General features: G+C 49.5%; 9 protein-coding genes across 9 annotated transcripts; 5 read left to right on the top strand and 4 right to left on the bottom strand.

Moving 5' to 3' along the window:
• Positions 1 to 753: 753 nt before the first annotated feature.
• COCCADRAFT_35881 (uncharacterized protein) lies at positions 754 to 2,245 on the top strand (the record flags this gene model as incomplete). Its single annotated transcript, XM_007713045.1, has 2 exons — positions 754 to 2,043; positions 2,108 to 2,245. 2 exons carry the CDS (start codon positions 754 to 756, stop codon positions 2,243 to 2,245), a joined length of 1,428 nt encoding a protein of 475 aa, XP_007711235.1.
• Positions 2,246 to 2,725: 480 nt separating this feature from the next.
• On the bottom strand, positions 2,726 to 4,111 carry COCCADRAFT_35882 (uncharacterized protein; the record flags this gene model as incomplete). Its single annotated transcript, XM_007713046.1, has 2 exons — positions 2,726 to 3,736; positions 3,806 to 4,111. 2 exons carry the CDS (start codon positions 4,109 to 4,111, stop codon positions 2,726 to 2,728), a joined length of 1,317 nt encoding a protein of 438 aa, XP_007711236.1.
• A 747-nt stretch (positions 4,112 to 4,858) lies between these two features.
• COCCADRAFT_35883 (uncharacterized protein) lies at positions 4,859 to 5,812 on the bottom strand (the record flags this gene model as incomplete). The annotated part of the gene is made up of 5 exons (XM_007713047.1): positions 4,859 to 4,986; positions 5,022 to 5,352; positions 5,425 to 5,532; positions 5,623 to 5,714; positions 5,764 to 5,812. 5 exons carry the CDS (start codon positions 5,810 to 5,812, stop codon positions 4,859 to 4,861), a joined length of 708 nt encoding a protein of 235 aa, XP_007711237.1.
• A 516-nt stretch (positions 5,813 to 6,328) lies between these two features.
• Positions 6,329 to 7,613, top strand: COCCADRAFT_35884 (uncharacterized protein; the record flags this gene model as incomplete). The annotated part of the gene is made up of 3 exons (XM_007713048.1): positions 6,329 to 6,471; positions 6,540 to 7,280; positions 7,610 to 7,613. The coding sequence occupies 3 exons, from the start codon at positions 6,329 to 6,331 to the stop codon at positions 7,611 to 7,613; spliced, it is 888 nt and encodes a 295-aa protein (XP_007711238.1).
• An 858-nt stretch (positions 7,614 to 8,471) lies between these two features.
• Positions 8,472 to 8,624, top strand: COCCADRAFT_93434 (uncharacterized protein; the record flags this gene model as incomplete). The annotated part of the gene is made up of 1 exon (XM_007713049.1): positions 8,472 to 8,624. A coding segment is annotated over one exon (153 nt), but the record flags the coding sequence as incomplete, so codon positions are not given.
• A 72-nt stretch (positions 8,625 to 8,696) lies between these two features.
• COCCADRAFT_93436 (uncharacterized protein) lies at positions 8,697 to 9,227 on the top strand (the record flags this gene model as incomplete). The annotated part of the gene is made up of 1 exon (XM_007713050.1): positions 8,697 to 9,227. The coding sequence occupies one exon, from the start codon at positions 8,697 to 8,699 to the stop codon at positions 9,225 to 9,227; it is 531 nt and encodes a 176-aa protein (XP_007711240.1).
• A 1,316-nt stretch (positions 9,228 to 10,543) lies between these two features.
• On the bottom strand, positions 10,544 to 11,974 carry COCCADRAFT_35886 (uncharacterized protein; the record flags this gene model as incomplete). Its single annotated transcript, XM_007713051.1, has 1 exon — positions 10,544 to 11,974. One exon carries the CDS (start codon positions 11,972 to 11,974, stop codon positions 10,544 to 10,546), a length of 1,431 nt encoding a protein of 476 aa, XP_007711241.1.
• A 1,311-nt stretch (positions 11,975 to 13,285) lies between these two features.
• On the bottom strand, positions 13,286 to 15,101 carry COCCADRAFT_35887 (uncharacterized protein; the record flags this gene model as incomplete). The annotated part of the gene is made up of 3 exons (XM_007713052.1): positions 13,286 to 13,389; positions 13,448 to 14,630; positions 14,685 to 15,101. The coding sequence occupies 3 exons, from the start codon at positions 15,099 to 15,101 to the stop codon at positions 13,286 to 13,288; spliced, it is 1,704 nt and encodes a 567-aa protein (XP_007711242.1).
• An 885-nt stretch (positions 15,102 to 15,986) lies between these two features.
• COCCADRAFT_93490 (glycoside hydrolase family 115 protein) lies at positions 15,987 to 18,929 on the top strand (the record flags this gene model as incomplete). The annotated part of the gene is made up of 3 exons (XM_007713053.1): positions 15,987 to 16,402; positions 16,454 to 17,135; positions 17,241 to 18,929. 3 exons carry the CDS (start codon positions 15,987 to 15,989, stop codon positions 18,927 to 18,929), a joined length of 2,787 nt encoding a protein of 928 aa, XP_007711243.1.
• Positions 18,930 to 19,815: the final 886 nt, after the last annotated feature.

Here is a 19,815-nt window from a genome sequence, read left to right on the forward strand (position 1 = left end):
GGTTTTGGTGGGGGCTTGGCAAAACTGTGACACGAACCCGTGTGTGACACGAACCCGTGAGGTACGTTATTACTAGGAAGAGAATTCTTTCCGTTGTTGCTTGTAACAGTAATGAGCTGTGCCGCACTACAAAGCGTTGACAACACACCGCTCCACCTCAAAGTCTAACTTTATGTTTCTGAACAGCGAAGAGTCGAGAGAGTAGCTTGATGAGGATGTATTGAGTAGACCAATCCGATATCGAGAACTCGTGGCGTTACCAGAGATTTCGGTTCTACGTGCCCCATGCTTGATTGGGAAGGTGTCTTAGCACGACGTCACGTGAGCTCCAGTATCTCCGGAAACATTCAACAAACGCAACACAATACCGTCTTTTTCCAAATGCAGTGTCCTCAAATGCGACTCTACCTAACTACTGTTTACCATTATCAAGATTCCGCACGACTGAAGCCTAGTCAACGTCTACGTTTACAGAAAGAAAAGCATACTTATCCCCTGCATCAATGTCCCGCAAATTCGGAATAAAGTACCGGTGGAGCCGGCGGAGGGCTAAGCTACTTCGAGCCACCGGCTTATAGATCCGTACCTGAACCTATATGCTACCCGGTGGGACACAGATGACCATGCAATCGGCTTTGACCATAAAAGCTTCGTATCAAGTAATGAGAACATGCCGCACGACGAACTAAGAAGCTGAGAACATCAGTCTCATCCCCAACTTTCCTTTATCACGCTTCACAACTCACAGCATCGATGGCTGCTCTGGATGTCATCATAATCGGGGGAGGGCTTGCTGGAAGCTGTCTGGCCAATGGTATTCTTAACGAGGCAAAAGATTATGTGAATGTCGCTATCTATGAGAGAGACGAGCGAGATTCTGGCCGGGATGGCTACCAGATTCGCCTAGGCTCATATGCGCTTATTGGACTTCGAGCATGCCTGTCAGAACCCCAATACACGGATCTACTTCATTGCTTCGGTCGATCCGGAGGTGTTGTATCTTCTGCACCAGCCATTTTCGACACCAACATGAAGCTTGTGTTAGATCTTAGCAAGTTCCCAGTGTACCAGAAGTCGGCACCGATTGGACGGGCTCGCCTGCGCAATCTATTGCAGGCACCGCTCTTGAAGCAGAACATCATACACTACGGCAAGACCTTTGTGAAGTACGAAGTCATCAAGCTTGAAGATGTGTCGCACGAGAAGATCAGAGCTCATTTCTCCGATGGTTCGAATGCGGATTGTGACATCCTGATCTCGGCCGAAGGCAGCGGAAGTCGTATCAACAAACAGCTCGGCTGCAACAACATAGTCGATCCCCCGAAGACGGATACCGGTGGCGTTCTAGGGAAGTGTCACGTCTCACGGACTGTCCTCCGCGATCTGCCACGTGGATTGGTGGAAAAAGGCACGATATATACCGCGGGCCAAAGATGCAAACTATTTGCTGCCCTCTACCTTCCCGACAGCATGAAATTGCGCCAGCAGAAGTCTTCGAATCAGTTAGATCTAAGTGGAAATGAACCAAGCGAATACGACGAGGCACAGGCATCGCTCATGGTGGCCTTCAGTTGGGATGGGGGCCTTTCTCCGCGCGAGGTTGTCAAGCTAGCCGACCCCAAAGGTTACATGCGACAACAGATGGTAGAAGCCAAGTGGCACCCAGAACTCATGAAGCTTATTGACGCCATGGCGCCCGATGCGCTTCAAGCCGTTCCCCTACGGCAAGCAAAGGACACACCCGTGGATTGGCGGCGGCGGACACGGACAGACAAGGTGCATGCATCCGACCCAGAAATAGCCCATCCGCGGGTTTGGCTCATGGGTGATTCATTCCACCCAATGCTCCCGACACGAGGCATGGGTGCCAACAATGCCTTACGTGATACAGCCGACATTCTGGAGCCTCTACTAGAACTGGCACGGCAGAAAATGGCACGCGGTCAAGTCACAAACGAGGGAGCGCAAACTCAGTTGGCCATATATGAGAATGCCATGATTCCCCGAGCTATGGCTTGGGTCAAGACGAGCGCTCAGCAAACTGTACGTTACCTGTTTCATTCGATGCCTTTTTTTTGCGGCCATACTGACTGAATGACGTATGCAGTTGCCAGACCTCGACACCACTAAAGGTAAAATTGTTGCTCTCGGTGTTTGCCTACTGCTGGGAGTAGTAGGTGCAGTCGTGCAGGTCGCTCGAAGGTTGGGTTGGGAGCCTCATGATGACGCTCCTGAACTTCCTTAGCCTCGTTTTTTCAGTAGCGACGACACACAACTTTGGAGTATCAGAAGATTTATGGGCAAAGGGAAAGTAACTGAGCATTCTTCAGTAGATGTGGCTTTGATGTTTCTTCTATGTAATAATGTTCTGTTTGACGGTGACAGTGTATGTTAGAAACTATAAACTTTGCACATATTGGTACACCTTTAGCAGCAGGTTATGTTTGGAATTTTTCATACACACCCCGACCCGATCGTTATCAGGCGCTTCAAATACTTGCATTCATGCATAGGTTCATATCTATCTCATAAAATATGCTTCAACCTGTCTTATGTACTGTGCATAGCGGAGTTATTTGCTTAAAAGTTGGGTTGCTATGAAAGAGATATCACGAAAGAGTTCCGTATCTACCCACCATGTGTTCTCAGGGCTCAGATTCTGTTCATTTGAGCAGGGCCCCATGTCTTGTTCAGCAGTAGCACTGTGTAGCTACTGGCCCCAAGCTTATACCTTCACCAACTTCAGGCCAGCCTGGGTATAACGCGCCAATCCCAGGGCGACGACGGATGCTATCATAGCAACACCACAAAACGCTTGTAGGCCAAGAAAGTTGGTTGTGTCACCGTGACCTGAGATCAACGCACCCCCAAGCGGAGACCCTGTTAAAGCACCAAATGCATTGGTGAGCTGAGCCAGACCCATCCGCGTGCCTATCTCCTCCTGTGGTGATATCTGTGCCATGCAGGCCGGGAACAGTGTGACATAGCCCCCTGATCCAAAACCAAAAGCAACTGCGTACATAATGATGGCTGCTGTGTTCTTACTTCCCGGAGTCCATAGGGCTAATGTTGCAATACCCGTAAAGCAGTTGATGATGACTATACAGTTGAAGCGCCCGAACCGGTCGCACATAATACCCCAAAATAGGCGACCAATGAGGCTCACCCCATTGATTATGGAGAGGAGGTAAGGAGTGACGGATGGTGAGATACCGTTCGTCTGTGCCTGGACGATGATGTAATTTAGAGGCAAAAACATGCCCCAAAAGTATAAAAATCCACCGAGCATGGTCAATACAGCAGTTCGTTCTTGAAACGGCCGGACATAATCGGAGAGAGAGATGGGACGCGGCGTAGGCGTCAGCCGTGTCTTGACGGTGACACAGGTAATGGTGCCCAGGGCCAGGAAGAAGAAACCGAGAACACGAAGGGTCCAGGCGAATCCAATGGAGCGAAATAGGTGTGTAATCATGATGGGGAGGACAACGCCGCCGAGTGACGAGCCCGAGTTGACGATGCCGAACACAGTGCCGCGTCTACGGAGGAACCACGACGTCGTGGATGTCATGCCGGCGTTAAAGAGGGCACCCGACCCGAGTGAGCTGAGGACCGACTGCGAGAGGAGGATCTGGTAGTACTCGGTCGATAGCGAGGTCATCATGAGACCGAAGCAGTACACGGGAGTGCTCAGGAGGAGCATCCAACGCGGACCGTACGAGTCGTACAAGCGGCCCCACTGGTGGTGATTGTACGTGAGTAGGTGGCTCTGAGAAGGCAAAGCTATGGAAGGGAAGGAGAAACGTACCACAGCCATGCTACCGACCTGAATAAATACCTGCGAGCTGGTGATCCAACTGATAGTTCCAGTGCTGTACGATGCCAGAGGCTCATTCTTATAGTACTCGACAAATGTTCCACCACAGCTCACAAGGCCGAAGGTGCAGAACAGCGCACACCATGCACCCACGACTACAAGCCAAGCTTCTCGCCCACCTTCGGGGAAGACATCAGTGTCATTGTTCGTCTCCTGCGTATTCGTTGTCGGCGTTTCTTTTTCTCGAAGCTCGTTTGGCTTTGGCTCGAATTCAGTCACTTCATCAGTTGCAGACATGTTGACGGGCAATGAAGAGGCTCAAGACAGGTTGGAACAGTTTCAAATTGGGATGATTCTAGATGTGAGGTATTTCATGTTTGTATATAGTTATACGAACTTCGCGAAATTTTCCTGTTTTGGGTAGATGCCTAGGAACGTCCATAGATTGAAGAGCAGACAGGCCTTTTCGGCGGAGCCGTGTGGGACATACAACACGCGCATAGCCTTCCATACTTTGATTTTGTTTAGGTGCTTGCAGAAAGAGGAAGAGCAGCCGGTATATCACGGTTGGTTCGTGTTTCCGAAGAGTGATATTGGATGAAATTACTCAGTGCAGACAGCGGAATAGAGAAATGGCGATCGGGCAAGTGCTGCGTACTACACAAGTATGTACCTCAATCGTTTATTTCAGCTGTCAGTTTTCGGCTGGTTCGAGAGTAATACAGAATGCATGTGTTCATCTCCGGTGTCCACAGTTCCAGGTGGAGTCTTGTACTGTCACCAAACCCTACAAATCCAACACGGCCATCTCAGCATGCTTCAGATCTAAAACCTTCAATTTAGTACACTCCTCTACTGCAACAGTAGCTGCTGCTGTTTCAATTCGGTAAGGGGGGATACAGCTAATCCAGGCATGTTAGTACGTCGTTTCCGTAATGGTGGTATATCTCAAGTGGCAATCACACGCCTATCATCATGAAGAGCCCAGATTACCGTCCGCGGATTTCCAAGCCACCCAACCTCCTTGACAGCAAACTGGGCCGATCAGCCATTAAATGGTCGTCCGTTCAAGTTGGCTCGTCCAGCAATGGCCAAGATGGCGACATCTGGCTTGGGCTGCATGTCCCTCATAACACCATCGTAAGCGCCAAGGTGAGCACTCAGAGAACGGCCTTCTTTCCGATGACGAAGTTGAACATTAACTGACCACCATCACAATGTGAGAATACATCACGTTCCCGGTCACCGATGTACTCTATGAACGAGCATTGGCCATCGCGAAGCTTCACGAGTGGGACAAGATCACCAAGACGCAATAGGCCATGCTTCATCCCAAACGTGATGTCTAGGGAACATGTGTATGGGGTTGCTGAACCAGTGTATACCGTTGCTGTATCGATGACCTGGAAGTGGTCTTCAGGCATCAGACAATGCAGAGATGGCCATACATGCATCGAAAGGGCAGCAAGCGTATGCACTGGGAAGATGGGTGCGCCGGGGGGCCCTTTGGCCTGTAGCGATGGATCCTGTTGTGCTTGCTAGCGAACTGCGCGCGTGAAAAGCGGTATCCGCTCGCCGCCTGACACAGGAATGAGCTACTCCTCTAGGACACCCGCTTTGCGAAGATAGTGGATAGCTTTACCGTTGGCGATTACAATAGCGCCGGTTCTGATGGCGATGCGGTCGGCTCCAGGCAGACTTCCCAGGTAGTCAGCATGCTGTGTCTCGTGGATCATGAGGTCATCGACTTACTGGTCAAAGTGAGCATGGGAGATGAAGATGTAGTCTGCCTCTGTTACGTCATCCACTGCAAGGTACTTAGGCAGGACGGACGGCTTGTCCAGCCAGGTGTCCAAGAAGATGGTGACGTCCCTGGTACGAAGCCAAAACGTCGTGGCGCCTGGACATTGTTAGTATCCATGAGCATAGATAGATAAGGGTGAACTCACCGAACCATTCAAGGGTTGTATGGTCAGTAGAATTCCCTACGTGCCCCATTGCGGCTGTGGGAATACGGGACACATTCGGGACAGTCAAGTTGGATGATGCCGGTAAAGTTCAGAAGCAAGTGAATAGCAATAGGTCCAACAGCATCGCGTACGTACTGAGATGAAGTGCTCGTGAACAAAGCCCTTATGCGATTGGGCCATACTAGAGGGTTATTGGAATGCTTTGAGACGCTCGTGCATACGTGTTTTCCCTACTGATCCCGGTGGAGGAGACTCGACCGATATTTTGTTACGAGTTGTGGCCTCGAGGGGCTAATAGCCCTCAAGTGGTGGAGCACGGCTCAGATGGCCCGTTTGGGCCGACAGGGCCCGGTGGGGGTGGGTCCACACCTGTCTCGCTCTCCCGAACTCGACCGATACCTTCCATTCACTAGATGCCTAGGACTGGAAAAGCTGACAACTTGGAAGTCCCGGCACGTGCTCCAGCGACGGCTTGTGCGGGATCGATGCCGGTGCAGTCCCAATCATCGCATTCCCTCCTCACCCAAAGTCGAACCGGCTGAGAATGGCGTCTGACTCGGCAAACCTCACATGTGAGCATTGCGGAGATACGTTCCTGCGTAAAGAGCACTGGGACCGTCACCTGCGAAGGCATTCTGGTGTCAAGCCATTTCAATGCGAGGTTTGCTCCAAGTCCTTCGCTCGGAGGTGCGTCGTGTGTAGTATTGAAGGACCGGGTAGACGCAGAATGTCGCTAATCAGGACCTTCGTCGTAGGGACACCCTCATGCGCCACAGTAGCATTCACCACAATGAAGATCAGATACACAGCATGCCGCGCCGCTGTGTCCAAGCTTGTCTTTCCTGTGCCCGACTCAAGCAGCGTTGTCGGGGCGGCTTGCCATGTGCACGCTGCCAGCAAGCCGGAACCAAGTGCACATATAGCCCAGGAAGGGCCGCAAATGTCACATATTCCTCCTCTCGAAGGAGCGAAACACCCGCTGCTCGCATTGATGCTGTGATGAGCAGCTCGATTCCACCTGATCCACATCCTAACAATGTCAATAGTCAATCAATCGGGCTTCACGTCACGCATAGGCAACCACTGGAGGCCGCTGAGCAGTCCGCTTTGTATCACAATACCAACGACCCTACCAGCAGCCCTACCAGTAACAGCCAAGGCCGCTTTTCATTTTCTCCTACTGTGGCTATGCACTCAATTCCTGCGCCCACTACTTTTACACCTTCATCGCTAGGTAATGACACTGCTCTCCATACATCCAACCAATGGAATCCCTCTTTGTCTCTCCATGGAGACACAGTGATGAACGAATTTGCAGCCGGTTGGGATCCTATGACAGCTTACTTTCCATTCTGGCTGGTACCCGAGGGACTGAGAGATGTCCTTGACACTCCATATGACATGGGAAACCACAACCAGCAGTGCGGTGTCGAGACGCATAACCACCCCCCAGATTATTATGTGCAAAGCCAAGGAACTTCCACTCTATCAACCGAGTGTTTGAACAATCCTTTGCCAGACCATTCGTCTGATACAAATCTAACGTATTCAACTATGAACAGCTCTGGTTTGCACTGCAAGCCTCCATGTCGGCGGTTCCCACAAACGCACCACAATCACATGCAGACCGCCGAGGCGGAGGCATTTGGCCACGTCCAAAATGTCCCCCTTCGTGCATATGGAGACTTACAAAACTTCTATGCAACGCAATGCCAGGACAGTACATCGAGTTTCGTTCCCATTCGCCTTGTTCAAGCCTTTGTCGATCTCTACTTCGAATATTTCGACCCTCAATTCCCCTTCTTGCATGTTTCACGCCTAGAAGCTGAAGGACTACCTTGGATCTTGCTCCTAGCGACGGCGGCTATCGGAAGCTATTACTCTGAACTTGACGGTATACAAGATTACACGTCGATATTGTGCGACTTACTCGGCAGGGCAGTTGACAATGAAGTACCTCGCCATCTCGCTCCTACCCTTCTTATAAATATTTGCTGACTAGCCTCTACAGGTCATGATTCAGATCGAACGGCCAAGCAAGCCCCTCATACAAAGCACTTTCCTACGCCACATCCACCTCTCATCCTGCGGTTTGCACAAGGATATGATTCTGTTCCACCACCAAAGGCACATGCTCATTTCCATGTGCTATCACATGGTGTTTCGAAGAGACGCTGAGAAAACAGCCCAGGAGAGCGCCCTTACTCTCAGTGAGGAGTGGGCAGGCTGGCTTGCATCGGAAGAAGACACTCGCCTCATCTACTGCACCTATAGTCAGTCTGGTACTTTACTTTGCGCGCATATAGCATTACTAACGTGGCACAGTGCTCGAATGCATTCATTTTCTCTTCACTGACATTTCCACTGACTTCAGTCTATTTGATATATCACTGCAAATGCCCTGTCCTAGTCGCATGTGGTATTGCGCAGACATCCAAGACTGGAAGTCGAAGCAAGTACGCTTTCAAGGTGTGTCAGGACTCGGACGACTCATGCCATGACTAATTTGTGTAGCTGTCCGATTACACTCAAGGGCATCCCATGAAGTCCCACCACCTGAGGCAGATTACGATCCCTTCTTGTCGAGGATGAGCTTACTAGCACTGTACATCGACGAGAAGAATATCAAAAGGCAACGCCTCACATCAAGACTTGTAATGAACTCATTTGGCTCCCATCTTAGAGCCATGAGCCCAAGAATCCCCAAGGCTCCCGTCCCACATGCTTTCATCGAAAACGAGGATTTTAGTGTTGAAAATTTACTGCTGGATGAATCTATCGACCATGTCGCGTTTTTGAAGTGGGGGCCAGGGCGCTGCCATGAATCTCTCCCTCATGTTCTGGCTATCCTCCGATCCATCTCCTTGCGGACCTTGTTTGCGGGTACTGGCTGGCGAACTGACACAACCCAGATGGCGGGTTTCAAGAAGAAATTTAGGGAATTTTTAGAGCGCAATGAAGCGCAGTCCAGGAAGTGTCTGTGGCACGCCGCATGCATCTACAGGTTGGTCCAGACCTCGCGGCATCTTGCAAGCTATGACATGTTCAGTGTTGGGGTTGCGGTTTGCTACATCATACTCTACATAGACCTACGACAAGTGGAGTCTCAGCCTTCACAGACACCAGCAGACACTAACTTTGGGTTATCATACACGGCGCGGCGGCGTATCGTGCGGCTCGATCAGCTCTCTAGCAGAGAGGACGTTGAAAATTGGGCCAGGAGTGGAGGGGATGCTGATATCCACCTGACGAACGTGGGTATCCTCCACGGGCCGGATTCTCTTGTGCGCCTTCTGCGAGCGACCGAGAAAGCCCTGTTGAGGCAAGTCGCCTGGAGTGCCTTTTTCAGAGCCTGGGCCAGAAACATGGCTCAACTCGTTCATGGGGAGAAGCCTACATTACACACCGATGATTATAACGAGGCAGAGGAAAGGGTTTCCTGAACGAGAAGAAGACTGAATTGCCTGGCGACACTACATCAGGGTATGGCTTTTCAGGGCCGGAAAATCCAGATCTAGATCCACAAGATGAGAGACCACAACGCGGCGAAGAGGTTTCTCCACTACCACCGGGCTCTCTACACTCATCGGCCTCTCTACACTCACAGGTCTTTCCAGACCCACTGGAGGAAAATGAAAAAAACGGGAAACTTTCTATCGAACGATATTACGACAAGAACCCTTCTAGAAGACGTTCCTCTATTGGTTTCCAAGGAACAAAGACCGCACGCGCAGATACACACTCCAGAACTATGGCGGGCCAGGACATAACACTAGATTTATACCATCACCCAGCAAAGCGCAAGGATCCGCGGGGAAGATATAGACATGGTTTTGGCGTATACTCGCTGGGTATGTTGTTATTGGAGATTTGATTGAGGCAAACGATGGATGAAGACAAAGTCCAGAGTATAAATCCTTTTAAAGCACGGAAATGTATCATCTTGGACAGGGTACCTCGGCTAAGGTACCGTTGCGGCGAAATTTACATGCCGGCCGTTCTCAAATGTCTGAGTGTCGATTGTTCTGATGATCCGAACATGTTGAGAGAGCAGAGGGACCTCTGCGCTCAGGTGGTGGCGAATCTTTCTCGGTGCTGGGCGTAAATCTTTGAGCTTGTGGTCAGTCTTCACTCATTCATTATTCAACAATGTCGATAGGACTTTTGATAATTTAGCAACTTCAGTACATCTCCTTGTGTGTAAATGCTGATTGATTGTGGTTCTTGGACTTGAGCTTGTTGTTACTTTCATACTAAAGCTGTGGAGAGTGATGAGGCTGTTTCGGTATCTTGATCATAGTAATACACTTCTCTCTACAGTACGCATTGTGAGGTACAGACTAGGCTTTGGTCAGGCCTATATATTCACTCATCTCTCCGCAATTATATCAGAAAAATGTATAAATTGGCACTGCTTGGTTTTAGAGCGGTGACGATTTGGTTACTGTTGCTTCTTCAGTCTTTCACCTTGTACGTCAAATTTCTCGCACAAAGCTTTTTGAACAATGTACAAAATCAAAAGCTAGCCATTTATGGTATGAAAATGCGAAGCCGAAGATTGAAAAATTGACACGAGCCGCTTGACTTATTGGGTCTGTGGACGGCCAAGAGATTGGAAACGAAGCAAACATAGCGTAACTACAATATCTACCGTCTCATACTACAACCGCTCGGCATATGAAGGGAAGAACTCCTATGGAAAATACAAGAGCATAAGGAAGCATGGAGATTATGTAAGAGTAGGAGAAGAAGAGATAGCTTATGAGACTATCCATAGGACTAGAAGCTCCTTCACGATGTCTTCGCCATTCTCTTCAGGATGTGGTAGGTTAGGAGGAATTATCCTTCCCTTGTATGCAGAAATTGGTAATTCCATCATTTCATAAGGCACAATTAGGTTCAGTGAAGATTCGCTGTGGTTTTCCTCTGCGCTTATAGGCACAGTATTGATGCTAGGTACAAGAATGCTGTTTTGAGTTGATTCACTCAATCTATAAAGCTTGTGGGTACCTTCAAGTGAAGGTTTGCGGAGAGAATCGCCAGGAATTTCTGGGTATACTCGAGTTTCACCATTGTCCGGTGGTGATAAGTAGATTCCAGCACTCTTTTGTCTTCCACCTACAAGTTTCATGAATAGGGTCTTCATGGCGCTCGTACGACGGATAGAGGTAGGAGGGCGTGGAATGTGCGGCATGCTTCCTATTGCAATCCCAATAGGCGATTGATGAGATTCTTGAATATTGATGATCCACTTCACCATCTCCAGCGTATTTGGCATACTAAGCATTGAGATGCTGATGTTGCGTTGCACGTGTACATATACTAGCTCAGCCTGGGAGTGCTCCAACCAGCTTTGTTTGATGATGGCCTGTTGCTCTTTCGTGAGCTCGAGCGTCCCAATGTGTGGATCGTTACCCTCCTCATAGTATGTCTTGACCAGTTTCTGGAGGGACTGTTCTGGGAGCTTCATCTTAGTCAAAGTAACAGAATCTCCGTATCCAGTCGCAAGCCCTTGCAAATAGTCTGTAGACCATCCCTGATAGTGGTTTGTTTTCTCGCTGTTACTTGAGGTGGAAGATGTGAGGGTAAGATTCTTTGACGCGGTTTTCTCCTGTGGCCGATTCTTAGAAAGTTGGGTGGTTCCAGCCGACCTGGAAACTGGCGTTGAGGCCACAGACTTTTGAAGAAATTTCTGCTCCGAAGGATTTTGCTCATGGAGTAGATCCCAACTAGGACGTGTGATGGATCGCGCATCTGGGAGTGACTTGGGCAGGGTACCTGCCTCTACTTCGGCAGCCGGGCTCGACCTGTTAAGAATATTTTGATCTCGCAATCGCCCGTTACTAGGAAGTTTCAAAGAAGACCGTACCAGACCAACACCGCTACTGATCGAATGGACTCCATGTTTTCTCACGCTGGAAACTAAGCCTGGGTCGGTGTTCTGTTTTGAGCTGGGCGGGGATGCCTCCATTAAATGCGTACTTTGAGATCCCAATGGATCCTCCCCAGACGAGGAAGGCATGCCTCGAGGCTGTTCGGAGACTGTGTGTACCGTAGATTCATGTGGTTTGATTCTACGCGCTTGTTCCAGCTGTACAATAGTAGACCCAAGTTCCAGTCTCTCCGTTTCGTGGATCAGTCGCTGACGACCGTCCCTCTGCGCAAGGGCAAGGGTAGCTACAGCTATCATAAGAACAAGATTGCCTTTTGCATCTCAGAGATTGCTGCGAAGATCATCGAATTGGGGTTGCAAGAACGGCCATTTTGCCTTTTCAAGCATGGATAGCTCGATTTTTGAGTGCAACGCAGGGCGCTTTCCCACTTGTTCGAATGCACAACGCAGCAGGGTCCCAATCTCCGTGAAAACTGACCTGCAACGTTGAAGAGCATCTGAGATGTCCTTCAGAGCGACAGAGTTGAAAACCGACGTGAGAACGCCTTGCGCATCGGGCTGAGGTATGATCAATTCGCGCACTTGGTTGAGGATGGCGCATGTGCTGCTGATATCGTCCCCGATGCTTGTGATCATTTGGCTAGCTGTCGCAACCTTTTCTGCGAGGGCGTACAGCTTCATGGAGGCTTGTACACCGGCTGTAGTGATACCAACTACGGACCCGCAATGCTGAGAGGGTCTGCCATTGCGTGTTTCCACAACGATAGTCGTGTTCGATTAGTTAACGGAGGTAATATAGGACGAGAAAGAAAAGGAGACCAGAAGAATTGCTGGCATAATAAATAATATTTGCGAGAAGGCTGAGGTAATTACCTGAGCCTCAGCACCTGAGTCAACCTACATGGCATTGGACACAACCACCGTGCCAGCCAATGATGACCATACGTACGTACAGGTCGAACAACGCAATGCAAACTTACCCTACTTAGTATACCTTACTCCATTACCTTACATACGGAGACTTGCTTCACTGAACCTTATTACAACCTAGAAAAAGTAGCTATAGACTATCATGTGTTTTGATTCAAAACTTCAAAGTCGTTGTATTTGGGATAGAATACTAGCCCAGGCACTGCGCCGCAACCTCGCTGGCACGTGAGATGGTATTGTATCTCATGGGCAGCCACTCTACTTGGCGCTTGATTGTAAGTTACACTAAATACGATATTGATATATATGTAGAGATTTAGCAAAACCTTGATGCCTAAAATAGACTCGCACAGGCTTTCGGCATTTTGTTGTTGGTCGCAACAAGAATGGCCAATGTACCTCACGAGCGAGTCGCCTACTCTTGCCAAGACCACACCAAAACTCCCTTCTCACAACGTCTTCTACACATATGGTTGGTATCTAGTTAGTTTCTAATTGACGTACTAGAACTATGATCAGACCTAATTGGATAACATGCGTGTCACTAATTGGGCCTACTGGAGTGATTGCGTCTTTTCATAACTTGCAGGGAATTAAAACAAATGGATTCTCTTCTTTCGCATTATAAGTTGAGTCTCTAATATTTAGATCGTTTCTAGTAACAAACATCTCAATCTATTAAGCAGCATGCTTCGCATCGCTAACAACATCGATATGTTGGACGCGTCCTTCAAACTCGCTGGACTTTTCTTGAGATTTGTACTCTGGATTGATTTCAAATACTGAGAAGATGAGTTAGTCAGAGTCAATATTGGTAAGGAAAGGGGTAATAAAACTTACAGTCGACTGGCGCATTGCGGAACAGGCGGGCAGGCGTCTTCTTCGTGAAAAGGTAATCGATCTCTGCAAAGCTTCGATCCTTGGTCTCAGGAAGGAAGAAGAAGATCCAGATTACCCAGAGCAGGCAAAAGCCGAAATAAAACATGCCAGTTTTTGCACCCCAGTTCCATGCGGTAGGGTCATCATTGAGCATGCGGGGGTTGAGTTGCTGTACGACAACCTGGCCACAGACGTAGAGGGAGCGCCCAATGACGATAGTCTGGGCACGAACTCGAGACGAGGGTATCTCGCCAGCAATAACGTAGGTCGTCGGGCCGAGAGAGATCTTGAAAGCAATTTGGACAAAGATGAGAAAGACGGCAACAGGGATAGCAACGTCAGAGGCTGATTTGATGGCAAGGCCCAGGATACCAACGATAAGCATGAAGAAGCCGATAGAGGCTGAGCCGTAAAGGTAGAATGTGCGACGGCCGACTGAACCCATAAGAGCAATGGCGATACCCGTGGCGAAAATATTAACTGACTGAATACCCATGGTATAGCTGAAGGCATTGGAAGCGCTCATACCGATGGCACGGAGCATTGTTGCGGCAAAGTTGGTTATGGACTGGCCGTTGAAGATCTGAATAATCCAGGCCATACTGACGATTGCCGTGCGTCGCCTGTTCTCGCCGCGAAAGCAGTCAGCATAACTAGCATTCTGGGCATCTATCTTCTCCATTTCGTTGGTATGCTGCATGAGGGCTAAGGTCTCGCGCATTGACTGCTCAGTGTAGTGCCCTGGGCGAGCTAAGCGGCGCAGGCTCTTCTCAGCCTCATCAATCTTGCCGCGGCGGATGAGATACCAGGGAGACTCGGGCGCGAACCAGGCAACGAGAAATAGAGGGGGGATCCACATCCACTGGAGACCGTAGGGGATCTGCCAGCCAGCGTTGCCCTGAATGTCGATAGTGCCCTTGAGCACTCCAGCGGCTAAGAAGGAGCCAGCACCCCAGCACATAGAGACCCACGCGGTCAGGTAGCCACGCATCGCGGTGGGGCTAATTTCGGCGGCGTAGGCGGTAGTAAGGGTCTGGAAGATACCCCACGGGATACCACACATGATGTTGCCGACAAGAAGCATCTCGACATTTTGCGCGAAAAAGAGAATGAAGATAGTGCCTGCCATGAGCACCATTGCACCCTAGACGAGCGTGTAAGTAGCGTTTTTCCAAATCGTGTTGTCACGGAGACTCACTAAGTATACCCTGCGAGAACCGTAGCGAGATTGGAGCCAACCGTTGATCAGGAGACCGATAATGGAGCCAATGTTGTTACCAGCACCGATGATAGTCTGCCATTGGGTAGAAACAACCAGTTCACCCTTCACATTGAGATCGTTGCCGAACCTTCGACGGTAGGCCGGATGGGCGAAAAAGTTGTTGATGAGACCGACATCCATGCCCTCCATGATAAGAGCCATAGATAAAAGCGCAGAGTAAATGACGGCAGGTCGATAGCGCTTGAAGAGCTCCATACGCGGCAGCTTAATCTCGGATTCAGAGCTGGCAACAGCGGCCTCGACAAGCTGCTGCTGCGTTGATGGATCCCGGTCCTCAGCTGAACTTTGCCGTGGCATGGCCGCCGTCTGAGCAGAGACCTGCGACATAGCCATTGTAAAATGGTCGGAAGAGACAGATGATCGCCAGCTAACGACCTTCACCAGTCAATGCTGGTAAGGAAGAGAGTTGGGAGGGGGAGGGTTGAGATGTGCAATGGGTGGGAGTACTAGGGACATTTGTACATTATCCCTTCAGCCACGACAAGACCAAATTTCCATGAATCAATCGAGAAACATGGCCACATGATTACGCCCAGCCGGGCTTCTTGCCGTCTTGGGGTCGTGCCGCTAGGCTAGAACTGCGGGGGATGAAATCCGGGGGGATGAGGTAGGGGTGGCAGTTGGGGTGGGGAAGCAGGGAAACTATCGCCGCCGAGACATCTCGGCCGGTTTTACCGCGAACCAGCCACCCGGTTGAAGGAATAACCGCGAATGTGAAATGGTCTGCACCACGTCTCGATAACATGGCGTTTTTTTAATTCTAGGTTTTATTCTAAAACCTAATTTTATCCTCTTAGATACCGCCAACAAACCTTGAGTTTTTCCCACCAGGCGTCCTGACGTTGTGGATTTTAGGCCCGTAAAATACGAATGTTTAAAGTTCTTGGTAATCGGTAGTACTGATTCGAGCGCGCTGTGGTCCATTTCGCAGCCCCGGTTATTTTTTCCAACGGGTTGCCAGATTTGGGTATTATATTGGAGCGGAACTTTATACTTTTTCAAAGCTGTGCTCGTGAGCAGGCGAGAAACCCGTTAGGAAGCAGAGTCTTGCGACACTAAAACTATCATCCTGATCACCAACACTGGAGGCTTTTCTTTTTTATGCGAAGGGTTTCTCATGATCTTACAGCCGCCTGTTGTACACCAGACTCTGTGCGGTCTCCGTATTTTTTAACGACGCTTCCGATCTCCCAGTATCTAGCAGTGAATTAAGGCACCATGCACCAGGCTGGTTTCGTGGCACACAAACCAGCGGCCGGCGCGATATCGTTGGCCAACGCACCCATTATTATTGACCATGAAGACTTCGAGGGCATTCGTATCGCAGCCACAACGCTCGCTCAAGACATTGCGAGAGTGACTGGTGAGGAAGCGCCTACCATCACCTCAGAGCAGAGCCTATCGCCATGCGTTATCATCGTTGGCAGCGCCCAGAGGTCTAGACACATCCAGCGCTTAGCCTTGAGTGGGTGCATCGAGATCACCATTGTTGAAAACAAATGGGAGACTTGGTGTACAGCACTTGTACGTACGCCATGGGATGGATGCGCGAATGCTCTTGTGATCTGCGGGAGTGACAAGCGAGGCACTATTTTCGGTATCTATTCCTTGTCTGAGCAGATTGGTGTTTCGCCGTAAGTGGGATGAGTTACTCAACATACGTAGCCATTGCTAAGGGACTTTAGTTGGTATTGGTGGGCAGATGTACCAGTGGAGAAGAGCTCGGTTCTCTACGCACTAGACGTCAGAACTGTGCAAGGACCACCGTCAGTCAAGTACCGCGGTATTTTCATCAACGATGAGGCGCCGGCCCTATCAGCATGGGTACACGAGAAGTATGGGCCAAAGTACAATTCTGAGTTCTACAAGCGCGTTTTTGAACTGCTGCTCCGACTAAAAGCAAACTTCCTCTGGCCGGCGATGTGGTTCGGTTACCCACATCCAGGGAATTCTTTCTTCATGGACGATCCCCTAAACCAGGACCTTGCCGACAAGTATGGAATCGTAGTTTCTACCTCGCATCATGAGCCAATGCAGCGTGCGATGAATGAGTGGTTCGATGTGCCGTACAATGAACCAGAGCAGAGTTGGAATTGGATAAAGAACAAGGAGAAGATCACCAAGTATTTTGTTGAAGGAGCACAACGAGCATCTAATTATGAAAGCGTGATCACGATCGGCATGCGAGGTGATGGCGACCGAGAGATGGGAGTTGAAAACCCGCAAGAAGTATTGAAAGAGGTCTTATCGACGCAAAGAAACATCATCAGCGATGTGTATGGCAGAGAAGACACAATACCTCAAGTCATGGCTCTGTATAAGGAAGTGCAGGAGTATTATGAGAATGGACTCGAAATTCCAGAAGATGTGACACTCCTCTTTGCCGACGATAATTTCGGCACGATTCGAAGGCTCCCAACCGAAGCAGAGAGAACGCGAAGAGGCGGTGCAGGGGTGTACTATCATCTCGAGTACGTTGGAGAACCGCGAAGTTATAAATGGCTGAACAGCAATTCTCTTGCCAAGGTTTGGCATCAACTCGACCAAGCACATCGCCATGGTGCGGACCAGATCTGGGTTTTCAACGTCGGGGACATAAAACCTCTTGAAGCACCACTGAGCTTTGTCATGTCGTTGGCGTGGGACATGCACGCTATGACTTTGGGCGACCTTGCAGCTTTCTTCGAATCATTCACTTCTCGTACTTTTGGCAGCGAGCTAGCGGTGCAAACTGCAAAACTCTTACTTAGGTACGACAGACTGGTTGCGCTGCGAAAACACGAACATGTTGAACCAGAGACATTCTCGCTCATCAACTATTCGGAGGCAGACAATATCCTGTCAAGCTGGAGGACGCTTGTCGATGACACCGAAGCTCTATATACCGGATTACATACAGCTGCCAGGCCTTCTTTCTTCCAACTCATTCTACACCCCATCAAAGCATCACATACCTACATGGCACTCCAAATCTATCGCGCAAAGAACGCACTCTACGCAAAACAACGTCGCAATTCAGCCAATCATTTCTTCAACCAATCAATTTCCCTCTTCAAAGACGACTTCCAGCTGTCTCAGGAGTATCACGCGATGCTCAATGGAAAGTGGAATCATATCATGCGACAGCCTCACCTCGGATACCGCGAGACTTGGCATGCGCCTTCACGGGACATGATAAGTGGGCTGTGTCTCGTACAAGCAAGTCAAGAATCAAACCCCATCGTTGGAAACATTGGTGTTGGTGTCCAGGGTACTGAGGGCGTGCGACCCGGGTTGTGCAATGAGGAGAGCGACCGCACGCATCCTTCGCGAAGAGACCTCGTATCTGGTGTTACGCTGCCGGTGATGAACCCCTATGGCCCGCAGTCCAGGACTTTCGAGTTGTACTTGCGTAGTCCGAAGAAACTCACCTGGAAGGTTGAAAGTCCGGTAGGTTGGATGCCGGTGAACGCTAGTGGGATCCTGGACCCCACATCCGAAGGACAAGATCAGTTGATCCAGGTGATGGTGGACTGGAGACTTGTACCTAAGGACTTTGACGATGAGGTCTTATTGGTTCTACACAGCGATCTTGGGGATTACGAAAATATTCACGTTCCAGTGAAGTACCGTAGCATACCATCTCGGTTCGTTGGACATGTTGAGGCTGATCAACTCATCTCCATTCCAGCTACTCATTTCGCAAACAAGGACGCTACCGGTTGTTGGAGGCACCCATACCTTGGCCGGGAAGCGAGTGGGGCTGTAAGCTTTCGCATGCAACCTAATTCGGGCTTGCAGAGCTGTGAGCTACTGTACCCTTTCTACACATTCACGTCAACTACTCAGGCGTCTTTATACTTATACTTTACGTTGACGCTTGATGTAAACCCAACTTCACCAGCTCTTTACGGCCTCTCGCTTGACGGTAAAGAAGTTGGAATGCACAGGCTGGTACAACAGCCCAAGAAGGCGGGGGAGCTACCAGCTGGATGGTTGGAATCGGTCATGGATTGTGTTTGGATAAAAAAACACCAGGTAAATCTTGGTGATGCTGGTACGCACACTTTAAAGATTTTGCTTCAGGATGAGAATATGGCATTGGAAAAAATCGTTATTGATTTGGGAGGTGTGCGAGAAAGCTATTTAGGGCCACCTACAAGCTTCTATGCGCCAGGTTAACTCCAACCATACTTTTTCGCAGCCTTGTCAACAAGGAAGCTGGCTTGCAAGCCGAGTCAAGCCAGCTTGTCAAGCAGTATGGGTATGGAAGTCTTGGACCACAAAGACCCTATCATGACACAAATTTGTTGATGCTTCTTGAACATCGCAGTATCCAAAAGGAGAATAGCTTCAAGATCATAACATATGTGTGGGCTGACAATGATATAGCGGCGTGTTCGCAAGAGAAGCGGTTTGAGATCCACCCGTAGCTAATTATCTACCTTTTGAAATCTTCAATAGAGCGTAGTGATTACTGTATAACTCATAATTAACATGAGAATTTCATAGATCTTATCACTTGGGAAACACGATTTGAAATAACTGGGGTTTGATGAATAATGTAGACAGAGATGGCATGACTGGATAAGCGGCTCAGGCCTTGTAGGATCGTCTTCGGCTAGCCTTGCTGCGTTCTATTAAGAGCTCTCTCGCAGCACCCCCCGCTTCGACTCTTACTTCAGCAGGGAAAAGCACTGTCGTCTTCTCGTTTTACGCTTGTACACGTGAGTACATCACAAAGAGCTTCGTTGTTTTCTCTACACAATGACTGACCCTGATAGATAGGACTGGTATTCCGACCAAGTAAGCGTGTCGCCCTGCTAGCTTTCTTCGCTAGTAGGCTGCCGCTACTATTGAACCCGCGAAACCCCATCCTTGCTCCCCGCACCCGTCCAGCGCATACGAAATCATGCGACTTTTGCGACGCAGCAATACTGGCGTCATCACTCTTACTCAGTTTTCCGAAAAGGACATCCCTCATTATGCGATACTTTCGCATACGTGGGGAGCAGATGTGGAGGAGGTTACTTTTGGAGACCTGCTAAATGGCACTGGGAAGGATAAG

The sequence above is a fragment of the Bipolaris zeicola genome (genome assembly GCF_000523435.1).
Source record: "Bipolaris zeicola 26-R-13 unplaced genomic scaffold scaffold_54, whole genome shotgun sequence".
Classification (NCBI taxonomy): domain Eukaryota; kingdom Fungi; phylum Ascomycota; class Dothideomycetes; order Pleosporales; family Pleosporaceae; genus Bipolaris; species Bipolaris zeicola.